Source organism: Rousettus aegyptiacus, unplaced genomic scaffold (genome assembly GCF_014176215.1).
Source record: "Rousettus aegyptiacus isolate mRouAeg1 unplaced genomic scaffold, mRouAeg1.p scaffold_m13_p_4, whole genome shotgun sequence".
Classification (NCBI taxonomy): domain Eukaryota; kingdom Metazoa; phylum Chordata; class Mammalia; order Chiroptera; family Pteropodidae; genus Rousettus; species Rousettus aegyptiacus.
Window position 1 is genome coordinate 125,570,555 of NW_023416307.1, and position 14,785 is coordinate 125,585,339.

General features: G+C 35.3%; 1 protein-coding gene across 1 annotated transcript in view; it reads left to right on the top strand.

Annotated features, from left to right (window-relative positions):
* The first annotated feature begins 3,307 nt into the window (after positions 1-3,307).
* Positions 3,308-14,785, top strand: part of COPB2 (COPI coat complex subunit beta 2) — a 30,762-nt gene continuing 19,284 nt past the window's right edge. Inside the window, exons 1-4 of the mRNA XM_016151218.2 lie at positions 3,308-3,442; positions 10,329-10,466; positions 13,707-13,793; positions 13,985-14,111. Coding sequence (XP_016006704.1) covers positions 3,440-3,442; positions 10,329-10,466; positions 13,707-13,793; positions 13,985-14,111 — 355 coding nt within the window. The 5' untranslated portion in view covers positions 3,308-3,439. The remainder of the gene's footprint in view (positions 3,443-10,328; positions 10,467-13,706; positions 13,794-13,984; positions 14,112-14,785) is intronic.

A 14,785-nucleotide genomic window follows, 5' to 3' on the forward strand; every position in this document is an offset into this window, starting at 1 on the left:
TTGCAAACCTGCTTCCCTTAGCATTATTCAACTGAAACTGTTTTGAAGACTATTAGTGTCCTCATAACCATTTAATTCATTGGCAACAGTTTTCTTCCCCCAAATACAAAGCCTCCTTAACTTCTTCAAAGCCATTTAGAAGAATTATGGTAACCTTACTATGTTCTGCCTCCTTTTTCTTCTGTGGCATAGTTTTCCTAGCTGTCTTACTCTAATTGGTCCTTCTCTTTGTCATTTACTGGTTCTACTTTTTCTTTTAATTAAAGATGTTCATCTGGGTTCATTAGATTCAAAACATTAGCATTAGGATACCCCTCAATACCTTATCTCACAAAAATTCGAAACATTTGTGTATCCTGTTGATTCTAGCTTCTTAGTGAAAAAGGAAGAAATCACAGTCCTGTAAAAAGACCATTAGTTTTGGAGATAGACTTAGGTTCAGATCTCAGTCTATCACTCATTCTCAAACAGTGTGGAATTGAGCATATTACTTAACCCATTTGGACCTCGGTTTCTCATCTACAAGTTGCAGAAAATGCCTATCTTTTAACTATTACTATATGAACTGCAGCATGAATGGTGCTGCTGGGTACCAATACTGGGTACATAGTGGGCACTCAATAAAAGTTATTGTTACTGTTATTTCCATATTCACTTCCCCAAAACTTGTAAAGTATCTCTGTCCCAATCCATTTCTTCATACATATAAACAAAAGGCATATCTTATAGGGTGCATATATGAACCCAATGGTTCCCAATTGCTTACGGAATCAAAGCCCAATTCCTCCTTATTTAAAAATTCGTAGGATCTAGTCTCATCCTTCCCCCTCACTACCCTTCTCAATGAATACCATTCTCCAAGCCAACTGGACTTTTTCTAGTCTTCATATATACCATGTATTCTTCACTTCAAGGTCCAGCTCAAGTTCTGCTTTTTTTGTTATGAAACTTGTTATCTACCTGGCCAGATATTTTATCCTCAGAGGATTTTATTGGTACTTCTCTCTCAGGGTACTCAAATTCTGTCTGGTATTCAGTTATTTGTGCAAAACTTACCTGCTTATTGATTGTAACCTCTTTGAAGAGAGAAGCTAGGCCCTCACCACTTTGCTAAGTGATGAGGCATGTATTTTCAAATACCAAGTAGACTTTTCCTCAAGGAATTCTTTTCACTTCCTTAACTTCCTATGAAGGGGTAAGGGAAAAAATGGAGAGTATATTGGGTACTGAAAGAGGTACTGCTGGCTGAATGTCCACTTGGAATTCTCCCAGGAGCAGGAAAAAAGACAGAGTTTAAACAGTCCTCCTAGAATTGACCAGGTAAGACTTTAAGATCTTGTTGATCAATTGCAATCAACCTCTTAGAAAACCCTTTATCAATTTTCTAAGCTTGTCCATATTTCTTTTCATCCCCAAAGCTATTTTCCTAAACTTCCAATCTCCTCTAAACCAAATAGTAATCAAAATATTTTATTTTAAACCCACAGTTGAACACACAGGAATATATACACACATATTTAATATTATTTTATGTATTAGTTCATATTTGAGAATCTTACTTCTTTAAAATAAAATTCCTTTCAACCAAAATCCAAAACTAAATTTTTATAGGTATAATTTTCAGGCAGCACTTAGTATATTGCTTTGAATATAGTACAAATTGAGTATGTAATGGTTGAAAGAAGAATGAATTTATAGTATACAACTACAGAACTCAATGTTACCCTAACTGCAGTGTAAAAAATGAGAAAAGATAAAGTGAATGTGACACTTGGGGACTCAGCCCCTCATCAATACTAGCTGGGTAAATCCTTGGGTACCTAGTGGTATGTAAGGATTTAAGTATTCACAACTGAGTTCCTTGAGAATAGAGATGATGTACCATTCTATTTTCTATTATTTGGTACTGTGCTAAGTCTGAAGATACTTGTTCAAATGCAAGATATCTAGGAATCAGAAATACTGGAAGCTCTGGTATTCAAGTAAATTAGGTATCATTCATATTTGTAAAATTTTCAGCTCCTGTGATCCTGAATCACTCTATAATGTAAGCAAAGCATTCAATTATTCATCTCAATTTACATATCATAATATCACACTACTGGCACTAAAATCCAGTTCCAGACCCATTCTTCTTTTCACTATTGAATATCACAGAAACACAGAAAGATAGAAAAGAAAGGATCTTTAGAAATTATCTAACATATATATATATATATATATATATATATATATATATTTAATAAGGAAAACTGAGGCCCACAAAGAGGTCACATTAGTAGCAAAGCTACAAAAAGCCAAATACCTGATGCGGAGTCCTTGTCTTCCTCTGATTATCTCTTTCAACACAGAAACATATTTTATTTCTGCCTTTCTGAAAATCTAGAGGTCTGAAAAAACTCCAAGGCTTCTTTTAGGCCATTTATATGTAGACAAAGGGCAAGTTTTATTTGTTTAAAAAAAAAAAAGTAGAAATGTAGGAGGGTGAAGGTGGTAGGCAATAGCAAAGATTTTGATTCTAGAGTTCAACTACCTTAATGAAGAGATACTTTGATGTAGTAGAAAGAGCACAAGACTCTGAGGACATATCTGAGATCAAATCCAGACTCTACCATTTAATATGCAGCCTCAGCCAGGACACTGAAGTTCTTTGAGTCAGTTTCCTCATAAGTAAAATGGAGATAATTCAGATTTCATGTGGTAAAGAGCAGAACATAGATAAATATCTGTTGAATGAATAACAGTCGATGCTCCATAAAAGGTGATCATGCACTATTGGATAGTTCTATCTCCTGGGACGCTTGAGAACTGAAGGCTCTTCACCCTCTCTGACCTCAGAGGCCTGAAGAGCAGCCTGGAGTCTAGCGCATATCTTTCCAACCTCAATCAGGGCCAGGGCCAGGGCCCGCAGAGAATTCTCTGGGCTTCCTTCTCTAGCCCATCAGAGTACTGTGGGCTCAGAGCCTTGATCTGCCTTCTCTCTCTTCCTCCCTCTCTTCTGCCAGAGTCAGAAGAGGGCTGACACCGCTTCTCAGCCTCTGCGACACAATTCCACTGTAAGGGGAGCGTCCCCTGCCGTTAGCGTCCAGCGGGGATTAAGCATTTCATTTTTCTCATTTTTTTTGTCTCCAGGTTTCCATGTTCTCGTCCACGTTCAGCAGCCCCAGGTCACAGCCTTTGGCGGCGGAGGTAACGCCCCGCGATGGCTCTTTTGCAGTTTGAAAGGCAGCGTTGCCTAGGAAACTGGGGAGGGGCTTGGGAGACGTGAGTCCTTACGCCTGGTTTGCTCAGGCGCTCGCGTCCTCGTCTCCATTATCGCGAGAATCACCTCCCGGAAGTTCCACGTCAGTCAGTCGGTGGGTCAGCGAGTCGGTGGGACTCTTCGGGGGTTGCGTTGCCGTTTGCAAGTGAGGGCGTCCGGCCACGGACTGAAGAAGCCATGGTAGGTCCAGACTCTGCAGGAGGGAGCGAAGCCCCCTTCGGTTGAGGCTAATTTCTGGGGCTTCTAGACTGGAGGTTGCGATAAGAAGCGGCTTGGGCTCCCGGTGCGGCCACCACCTCAGGCCTTGCGGGGGTCCTGGTCCATTTTGCGTTCTGTGATGGCGGAGGCGATGGGACCTAGGAATCCGGGATGGTTTGGGGAGGCAATGCCCGGAATCTAGGGGTCCCTGACTCCTCCAGTGCTTGAATATTTGACAGAGCTCCAGAAGTCTGCAGCGGGGTCCGTGGTCCAGGGAAACTACAAGAGGCCCAAAACGAACCTCATAGAAGGATTTAGCAAAACTACCCCCATTCTGCCCTTAAAACGGTGACAACTGGTCTTACACTCATGTTGAACTTATTTTTGGTATGGTGTGTACTGACTACAAACTACGGACTTAAGCAGAGAAGCAAAGCGAAAAAAAGTGATTGACGTATATATGAAGTCAAAAGTGAAATTTCAAATACTTTGGGATTCTGGCTTAGGTTTCTAGGGAGAAAAGAAGGGTTAGAGAATTGTTTTTAAAACTGTTTGGACTGCTATGCTGCGTTCACAAATATAGTGGCTGATAGAATGCAGGGCCTGACAGCACTTTAAAAAAATCACCCTCACCCTCAAAAATGCCCCAAAATACTTTTTCACAAGAGTGTTGTATAATAAGAAAACAAAATACAATAGAGCGAAAATATCTTTGCTGAAAAAATGTAAGAAAGTTAGTATTTTATATTTAAACAACCCGCCTTAAAAAAAAATTGTTATGAAGCACAGGTTCAAAGATTTTGGCGCTCAAAGACTTTAGGAATTAATAAGTCCAAGTTTCTCATCTTGCAGTTAAAAATAAAACAACTTAAAATTAAGTTTGTCCAGGCTAATTGAGACAGAGTTAGAACTACAACAGAAATTGATTTCTTGGGGAAACCAGGAAAGTTATGGTTACTTCCAGGAAAAATGCATAGAGAAGCCCAGCATTGCATAAAATTATGGACACCCCGCCTCACTCCCCCATCCTCAGCCGTGAACTTTCTTGGAACTCCAGTTTAAGAGCCCCTGAGTAAGACTTCAAGTCTTTTAATTCTACCACTTTATATTACCAAATGGCCTGCTTTGGTCTGGGGTCTGCTGTGCTTTCAGTAATGGACATTATTGGAAAAGGCCCCTGGATCTGTGGAATTAGTTTTCTTTTGCACCTTTACGTTTATGAGTATGTATTTATAGTGAAGTATTTCCTCTTTAACACATTTAAAATTTGTGTAAGATACAAAATGTGAATTTATTCACTTGTTTATCATAGAGTGTTTATTGTGTGCCATTCACTTTGCTATAAAACATTTGCCTCCAAATTCTCACAGCTGGGAAAGTGAGTTATAAGTAATATTTATGTATTGTTTTACAGTAACCAGGCACTGTTCTAACTGCTTACCACTGAATTTATTTCTCGTAAAACTTAAGAGGTATAGGTAATAGTATTATCACTCCTTTCCCTATGTCAGACCTGAGAGAAGTTAAGTAAACCTGTTCACTTTTGCACATTTGAAGTGAATGGGGGAACTGAAATTTGAATCCAGGTTGATTTTCTATACCTGAATTATACTGTCTTTAAACACCCCATATCTAAATACAAGCATACCTTGTTTTGTTGTACTGTGACTACATTTTTTTACAAATTGAAGGTAAGACCCTCTGCCAGCAAAAAACATTACAACACACTAAAGGCTTAGATGATGGTTAGCATTTTTAGCAATAAAGTATTTTATAATTAAGATAAGTACATTGTTTTTTAGATATAATGGTACTGCATGCTTAATAGACTATTGTAAACATAACTTTTACATGCACTGGGAAACTAAAAATTTTGTGTAACTCACTTAATTGCGGTGGTTTGGAACCAGACTGCCAACATCTCCAAGGTGTGCTTGTGTGTGTGTGTGTGTGTGTGTGTGTGTGTGTGTGTGTGTGTGTGTGGTGCTGTGGGGATAAAAACATGAATAAACAATGTATCTGCCCTTAAGGAGCATCTACTCTAGAAAGCAAAAATGGACATGTACATAAACGTTAAAGGTTAAAATTAAGGTTTAATTTTAACAGAATCTCATAGGAAAGGAAACTTCTGGCTGGAATAGTCAGATCATATTGGTGGCAGTAGCATTTAGGCCGAGTCCTAAATGAATCCAGCTTTGGGAAGATAGACATTTAGAGTTGAGGGTACACTATGAGTATCTTTGTATTCCAGACTGCCTAGTATAATGTCTCATTCAAAGTGGTCACTTAAATGTAGGGAGAAATATAGCAAGAGCTCTTGGCTGTGGTTTTGAAACTGGGATTTGTACATTGTGGGAAGGTAAAGGTATACTGGGGTTGCTCATTCCCCTAACTCATCTTCCTGGAGCATCACTTTTGCTTAGTAATCATTTATTTAAAACATTTTTAGGGCAAAATATACATAGTTTCTAAGTGTGCAGTTTTGTCATTTACTACAAGTACAAGATGTACTGGCTTATGTGAAAGCCCCCACCATGATTCTGGCACATAATAATAAACACTTCATGTTTCTTGATTCTGGAGACCAGAAAAAGGAGTTAAGATTTGTGATAATTAATGGGGCAAAATTTAAAAGTAAATGAAGTAAAAGGTTCTGCTTCCCCGAATGAGGAAAGAATGTGAAGTTGATGGTTTTAAAGTAGAAAGTTTGAGATCAGAGAAAGGTATGATAGTAGAAAAATTTTGTGGTGATTGTAATGAAGAGCCGAATAACCATGATCTTTTAAACTAAATCAAGAGGCATAGGTTGCCAAAAGTGAGGGAGGCATGTATAGAAGTAAGAACAAGATTTTAAGTAACCCAAATTTGATAGAGATGGAAAAAAAGATGAATAAGCCTTGTGAGGTGTTTGTCTCAAGAAATCTCTGCTGAAATTATTAATGACCTTCATTTTGTGTTGAAAGTAATTTTAAATTTCTATCCCATTCACGATCATCATGGAAGATCACAAAAATAAAGATTTGACAGTAACTCCGCTTGCCAGATAAACTTTTAGATTGTGTTTAAGACACATTAAAGGGGAAATATATTTTAAATCAGTCTTCTTCAATTTACTTACAAGAGACAATTAAGACTACTGCCCTAAGGCATCATGTTTATAATGAATTAACTTTCTCCTAGAGTGGTATCCTTGGGAGAATTGGGAAAATAAGTTATTTAAATCATTATCTGTTCTGTGGTTTAGATGAGGAATCCAGGTTGAAAAAGGCTGTATTAAACTATTAGTATTTTCTGGTTTGAGGGAGTATTTTAGTTCTTGTTTAAAATTGTTCTAATTTCTATTAGTTTCCTTTAACTTAAATCCTTTAAAATATTATAAACACTCCCATTTTGACTCCAGAGGCCTTCATGGACATGGATATAACTTGTATTGATCACACATTACATTGCCTAGCCTTTACTAATATTATTACCAAAATAAATCTACTACTTTTCTCCAAAGAACTCAATTTTTTTTTTATGGAGGTATAATTGACATATAACATTATATTAGTTTCAGGTGTACAATATAATGATTAGATATTTGTGTGTATTGTGAAATGATCACCACAGTTAGTGTAGTTAACATCCATCACAATATATAGTTTGTTTTTCTTGTGATGAGAACTTTTAAGATCTGCTCTTAGCAAATTTCAAATATGCAACACAGTGTTATTAACTACAGTCACCATGCTGTACATTACATCCTAATGACTTGTAGCTGGAAGTTTGTACCCTTTGATTCCCATTTCATCAAACACTTATCCCCTACCTCTTGCATCCACCCATCTGTTCTATGAACAGATGTATGCGCTTGGGTTTTTTTGTTTTGTTTTGTTTTTATGATTCCACATAAAAGTGATATACAGTATTTGTCTCTTTCTGTCTGACTTATTTCACTTTGCATAATATCTTCAAGGTCCATCCATACATATTGTTGCAAGTGGCAAGGTTTCATTCTTTTTATGGCTGAATAATATTCCATTGATTTTATATCTATAATAAATATATAAATAAAATATATTTATATATAGATAATAAAATGTATATCACATTTTCTTTATTCATTCATCCATTGATGGACACTTGGGTCGTTTCCATGTCTTGGCTACTGTGCACGGACGGTGCTGCTATGAACATAGGAGTGCATGCATCTTTCTGAGTTGCTTTTGTTTTCTTCAGATAAATACCTGAAAGCGTAATTGCTGGATCATCTGGTAGTTCTATTTTTAATTTTTTGAGGAAACTCCACACTGTTTTCCATAGTGGCTGCATCAATTTATAGTCCCACCAGAGTGCACAAAGGTTTCCTTTTCTCCATATCCTCACCCACACTTTTTTCTTGTCATTTTGATAATAGTCATTCTAAAAAGTGTGAGGTAGATGTTTTGATTTGCATTTTCCTATGATTAGTGATGTTGAGCATCTTTTCATGTACCTGTTGGCCATCCATCCATATGTCTTCACTAGAAATATGTCTATTTAGATCTGCCAATTTTAAAATTGGATTGTTTTTTGTTTTTTTGCTGTTGAGTTTTATGAGTTCTTTATATGTTCTGGCTATTAGCCCCTTATTAGATGTGTGATTTGCATTTATTTTCTCCCATTCAGTAGATCACCTATTCATTTTGTTAATGGTTCCCTTTACCGTGCAGAAGCTTATTCGTTTGATGTAGTCCCACTTGTTTATTTTTGCTTTTGTTGCCTTTGCTTTTGGTGTCAGATTCAAAAAATCATCTCTGAGATGGATGTCAAGGAGCTTTTTTCCTATGTTCTAGTTTTATGGTTTTAAGTTAATTTTTGTGTATGGTGTAGGATAGGGGTCCAGTTTCATTGTTTTGCATATGGCTGTCCAGTTTTCCCAACAACATTTATCGAAGAGACTAGCCCTTCCCCGTTATATATTCTTCGCTCCTTTGTCATAAATAAATTGACCATATATATGTAAAGGTTTATTTCTGGGCTCTCTATTCTGTTCCATTGATTTGTGTGTCTGTTTTTATGCCAATACTGTAGTATTTTGATTAATATTATAGTTTAGGGTTACTAAGACTTAATGAATAACTCTTGTTAAGAATATTTTCTGATGTGACACAAATGATATGGGCAGGAGTTGTGATTTTGATATTTTATGTTTACTGGATATTCTGTAAACCAAGTGTTCTCAAAGTGTGGTCCACGATCCCCCGTGCTTTTAGGAGGTCCACAAATGAAAACTAGTAAGACGCAGTTGGCCTTTTTCACTATGTTGATATTTGCACTGATGCTGTAAAAGCAGTGGAAGGCAAAACTGCTGGTGCAGTGTCTAGTATAGTATATTTTTCATTATCACACAATTTTTTTAAAGCCAGTTTCATTAAGAATGTCATTGATGCAGCAGTAAAAATTAATTTTATCACTTCTCAACACTCAAGTATACATCTTCTAATTATTTTATATGATGAAATGGGAATTACACAAAAAGCACTTCTGTTGCTTACTGTTTAAGTTGCTAGCTTTACTGTAAACAATGGCTGACAAACTCTGGTCTTTCAGACTCGATTGTTTGGCAGACATTTTCTAAAAAGTAAAAGAAGTTATTTGGTCTTGATAGTATTTATTACTGATTATAAAATTAGAGCTTTCCAGTGAAAGAATTTTAGAAAACTGTCACTGACCTAAACAGGTTTCTGATACTTAAAAACTTATCAGTTGAGGTTGATGGTGATGTTAATGAATGTGATTTTGATACTGTATGATGAAATGTGTCAACATTTGGAAGATCTGCATAATCCATTGAATCAAAATTTCTAAAATGACCAATGCATAATTTTACAAAATGATACATGAGTGAAAGCTCTATTCAAAATACAGTACAGAGGTAGGTACTAGACTTATCAGGGGGATCACTTCATAAATTATATAAATATCTAACCACTATGCTATACACCTGAAACTAATATAAAATATCGAATGTCACCTGTAATTGAAGAATTAAAAAATAAGTAAAAATACAGAATAGACCAATGGATTTTAAGTAACGAAAGTATGAAAAGTTCATTTACATGGTTTCAGATTTCACATTACAATAACCTTAAGAAACTACCACATGTTAAGTTTTAGTATGAAATCAAAGAAAATATCTAAAATCTTTTGAAAAAAATATTAAAATGTTCCTAACTATCTTTGTGAGGCCATGTTTCTTTTTCCTATACATCAACCAAAACATATTGACTGCCAAAGCAGATGTGAAAAACCAATGGTCTTCTAATAGGTCAGAATTTAAAGTTTTGCAAAAATGTAAAACATTGCCATTCTTCTCACTAAATTTCTTTTGAAAAAATAGTTGTTTTTCATGAAAATATAGTTGTTTTTCATAACTTGTTAACATGAAATGAGTTTATTTTTGTTATTTGAAAAACAAGTTGTCTAAATTCTGTTTTTAACATGGTAAATATCAGTAGATATAAGCCATATAAACAAAAGTTTTTTAGGGTCCTTAAAATTTTTTACGAGTGTAAAGGGGTCCTGAGACCAAAAGTTTGACAACTGCTGCTATAAATTTAGTTTTTTAAAATATATTTTTTGTATATATGGGTAAAGAGGTAGAATTAATTTTGTGAATTCCTTTACCTTAATCCCAATAACATGCATTCTGTGTTGTTTTTTTGGAGGGGGTTGTTTGTTTTTTGGTCTACTCTATCCAAATGTTTAGACGCGAAACTGTCTATAATTGAGCAAAGTAAAAATTGAATTATTTTGTAGGCCTGTTAATGTACTGTTTTTAGTTAAGATCTCAAACATTTTATTTGGCAATTTCATGTTTGTGTTTTATGTTGTTTTTTCTTAGCCTTTACGACTTGATATCAAGAGAAAGCTAACTGCTCGATCCGATCGAGTAAAGAGTGTGGATTTGCATCCTACAGAGCCATGGATGTTGGCAAGTCTTTACAATGGTAGTGTGTGCGTTTGGAATCATGAAACACAGGTAAAAATATTAAAGGACTTCATTAGAAATACTGTGTTAAACTGTGCTTAGAATGAGAGAAGAGAACTATATGCAGTAGCTATATGCAGACTGCTTTCTCAGATTGGTACATGTGTTTTTAATAAAGAAGAACTAACATTTATGAGGATATAGCTGCAGGAAAAACTGTTCTGGGCTTGTTGTATATAGTGCTGAAATGTTAAAGTCTGATGTAGGTAGTATTAGCTTTCTTTTGAAATTAAGGAAACTGACACCAATATAAGATCACTTGCTCTAGCGAGCAAAAGTATTTAATAGTACTTAATTTTCCATTTAGTGGCTATTCTAACAGTCTTAAGAAAGGGCTTTTTAATTTTTTTTTTAACCAAGTGCCCAATATAATTATATGCAGATAACTTTCAATCAGTTGTACAAGTTATAGATTTTATCAGAGAAATATTTGTAGTCAGCTTTCAATTACACATGAGAATATGCATTTTTATGAAATACTTGCTTTAAATGCTTATTTTATCCTTCATCTGAGTAAATAGTATATCCTTCAAATTAGTGTATCATATTTTCCAGACTTTCTTGATCATCTTTAATTTTTACAAAGTACAGATTATATAGTCAGCTCTATATCATACACATGTCTGCTTATACAGAATTATCCTAAACATCCAAGGTTAAGTTCTTAAAATCCAAATAAAATTTACTTTGAGGAATTTAAGATGGTAAAAACAGGTTTAGGGAACCAGGGTTAGGAGTGAACCTAAAAACATCATTACAGCCCTATATCACTATAATGAAAGAGTAGTGATGTGCACTACACCAAGACCCCATCAGTGGCATTTCGTACACATTAACACTGTTCTCTGCTGTGTCCCAGTGCCTATAACATTACCTGATACATAGTAGTAAGTGCTTACTAATCATTTGTTGCACTAATGAATAATAAACATTCCATTTATTACTATATCACTGTTTTAGGATTTCTGCCTTCTGCAATTTCATGTTTACCCTATGAATTCCTTTGCCTGGATGCAGATAATATGCATTGTTTTTTGTTTTTGTCTACTTCTCTACCCAAATGTTTAAAACCTTTCTGATTTTATATATATAACAAATAATGTTGATGCCTCCCCTCACCTTTGCCACACTTCCTAATTCTTCCTAGGGAGCCCTTCTGTCAGATCCATTTAGCCGTTTCTCAGTTCTGTCAAGTCACTGTAGTATATATTTTTTTAACATTTAAAATTTTATTTTCTGTGTATACACAGCACATTACTTATTTATATACACTATAGTGTATTCTAAAACCCAGATGTACTTCCCTTATCTTTTTCTAGTTTTTACTGTAACATCATCTGGATCATCTATTTTGTCTTGTTTTTCTCTTTTGTACCCTTCTGTGCCCTCCCGTAAAGCTTTCTACTTGCCCTTTCGTAATTTATTTCATTGGTAGTATCTTGTTCAGTTTTCTTATTTCCTTCAAGAATGGAGGTTTTGTAGGGGAAAAAATTATTCTAATCTTATTTCTCACTCTTACCCCAACTGTGTACCTGGCAGTCAAGATTTCTAGTAGATACTCAATAAGATTTTGGCAAATGGTTGATCCACTTTTGCTTCCCCCTAATTCCCTACCCCACCACCCCACCCCACCCATTTACTACCACCAGAAGTTGTTGCCACTCATGTATATTGAGAGAAAAAATTTTGAAAAAGGCAACAAAGTTTTTGGAAGTAAATTCAAATGTACTTGAATTTCAGATAAGGAGATATATTATTCTTTAAGGTGGTGGCTACAATGGTTTAACAACCAGTATGTTAGAATTGGAAGACATCTTGCTAATTAAATGATACAGGCAAGCTCATGTTAAGGCTCTATTATCTGAAATGAAGATGATATTGTTTCCTTCCCTACATCACAGGATTGTCAAAAGGATTAAATCAAATTAGGTAAATTGTGTATGGGACCTATAAGGTACAACAGGTTTGTCATTATTTTCCTAACTTATATCAGGCGTTTATATGTTGTGTGTGTATCATTTCCTTGTCTTTAGATTGTTTTGCTTCTAGAGTGTGGAGACCGTCGTGTCATTTTATCATCCACAGCACTTAACGTGGACTTGCACCATGACTGTTTGTTCTACAGCTGCTTTATTTTTATCGCTCAGCAGATCCCTGGATTTGTTGGCTCCGTATGAGTTTTTGTGGATTTTTATCATAGGTTGCATGTTCTGTCTGCCTTTCAGTGTCTTATCACAGTCAGCTGTAAGTGGTTGTATAGTTGGAGCTTTGTCCCCATTAATTCAGTATTTGCCTGAAGAATCTTCCCAAGCCAGAGTAGGCTCAACAGTTCTAATGAACCAGACCCTATTCTTTTTATTTAGTGCACGTGGTTAATCAGTAAGATTGTGCTGTTTTTATTACTCTATGGCATAAAAAGAGAGATTGAAAAATCATAGTTTGATTTTTAGAATTTGAAAGAACAAGGAATTACAGTGGGAGGACAAAGAAATGCATTCATACCTGCTTTTTCTAGGAGGGTGTTCTAGCTTTCTACCTTTACGCTGTGTATATTGCCCCATTCTCAGCAGCTAGGAGGGACATCTAAATCACTGTGTTCTCATAGTTTAAAGAGATAAATAGCATTTGTATGGGAGCATATGTTGAAGTGTTTAAGAGAGTCATATTTTTTATAAGTGTTTTGAGTTTATGGGTTTAATTTTTAAAAGAAGAAACTTAAGAGCTAATTCATTCAGAAAATACTTATGATACAATGGCTATTTCTTAGACGCTGTTTTAGGCTCTTGGAATATGGTGGTGAAGATTTCTGCCCTTGAGCATAGCAGGAAAGATTGACATTAAACACATAATTATGAAGGTGCTAAGTTATGAAAGAGGAGTAGAAGGTTCTGTGGGCGAGCTTTCAGGCTGAGGGAACAGGAGCAAAGGTAAGGTTGGGAGTAGGCAAAGATGAGACTAGAGACAGAGAGAAGGGCTGGAGCACAGAGGATCTGGAATTCCATCCCGTGAACATTTGCTCGCTTTTATCTTTTGTAAGTATTTTAATTTTGAATCTGTTAAAGAAAAAAATGGTCTTTTTTTTTTCACTTGACTTATTGAGCTTTCATATTTTAGCCTGAGAATATTTTTAAATTAGAAGTGACCTAAATACTTGGATATTTTAAATATAACAATAGATTTTTCAGTTATTTTCTCATAACTCAAAGTGTATATTCTTGTTACATTTTAAAGACACTGGTGAAAACATTTGAAGTGTGTGATCTTCCTGTTCGAGCTGCAAAGTTTGTTGCAAGGAAGAATTGGGTTGTGACGGGAGCAGTAAGTAATTATATGAACATTTAATCCCATTTTCTGAGATGATTATGTAAATGAGTTGCAGAATTTTGATTCCTGATTTGTTAATTAGTGCAATGTTTTAAAGCATGGACTTTATACCTCCAGCCTTTAGTGTTTTTTTCCTTGCCGTTCACTTCATAACAATAATGATGGTTTTAAATTTTTATTTCTAGGATGACATGCAGATTAGAGTATTCAATTACAATACTCTGGAGAGAGTTCACATGTTTGAAGCACACTCAGACTATATTCGCTGTATTGCTGTTCATCCAACCCAGCCTTTCATTCTAACTAGCAGCGGTAAGAGGTGACCTCTTTTGGTCACATGCATCGCTTTGAATAATTCATTTTCATTCAGTGATACATGCAATTCTTTACTGCTGTTACAAGTAGAGTTCTAATTCCATACAGCCTTTAAACTGTTTAAATCCATTAACTTGCTATTGATGCTACTTTTCTTTTATATTTTAATGAAATAGCAACTCTGCTTAGGATTTATATAGCAGTTGCTCCCATTCCTGTCAGGGAAGACTTGAAGGTCTAGATATTTAAACATCTGCTGAACAGAAAGCTAATTCACATGCTGATGAATGAATTTTTGGCAAGCTGCCATATACTCTAGTTAGTTTTACCTTTATATTCAGACTGGTTTGCTCCTTGGTATTATGTATAAAACAGTGGACCTTTTGGAGGGCAATTAAATACAAGTTGCACTAAATTGGTAGTAGCTCTTTAAAAAAATTTTAAATTAAAAGTTGAGAAGTAATTTAAAACTTTTTTTAACCAACATTAGAAATGCCTATTCCCTAAATAGGCATTGCCATTGTTATTCACTCAGACCTAATCAAACTTGCATTACTCTTTGTTATTGTGTAAAGCCCAGAGTCTTTCTTAAAATTTTCCATGAAATTTTTATATTTGCTATTAGTAATTTCTCTATTTTTTCTATAAGTTTATTCTTAAAAATAAATAAG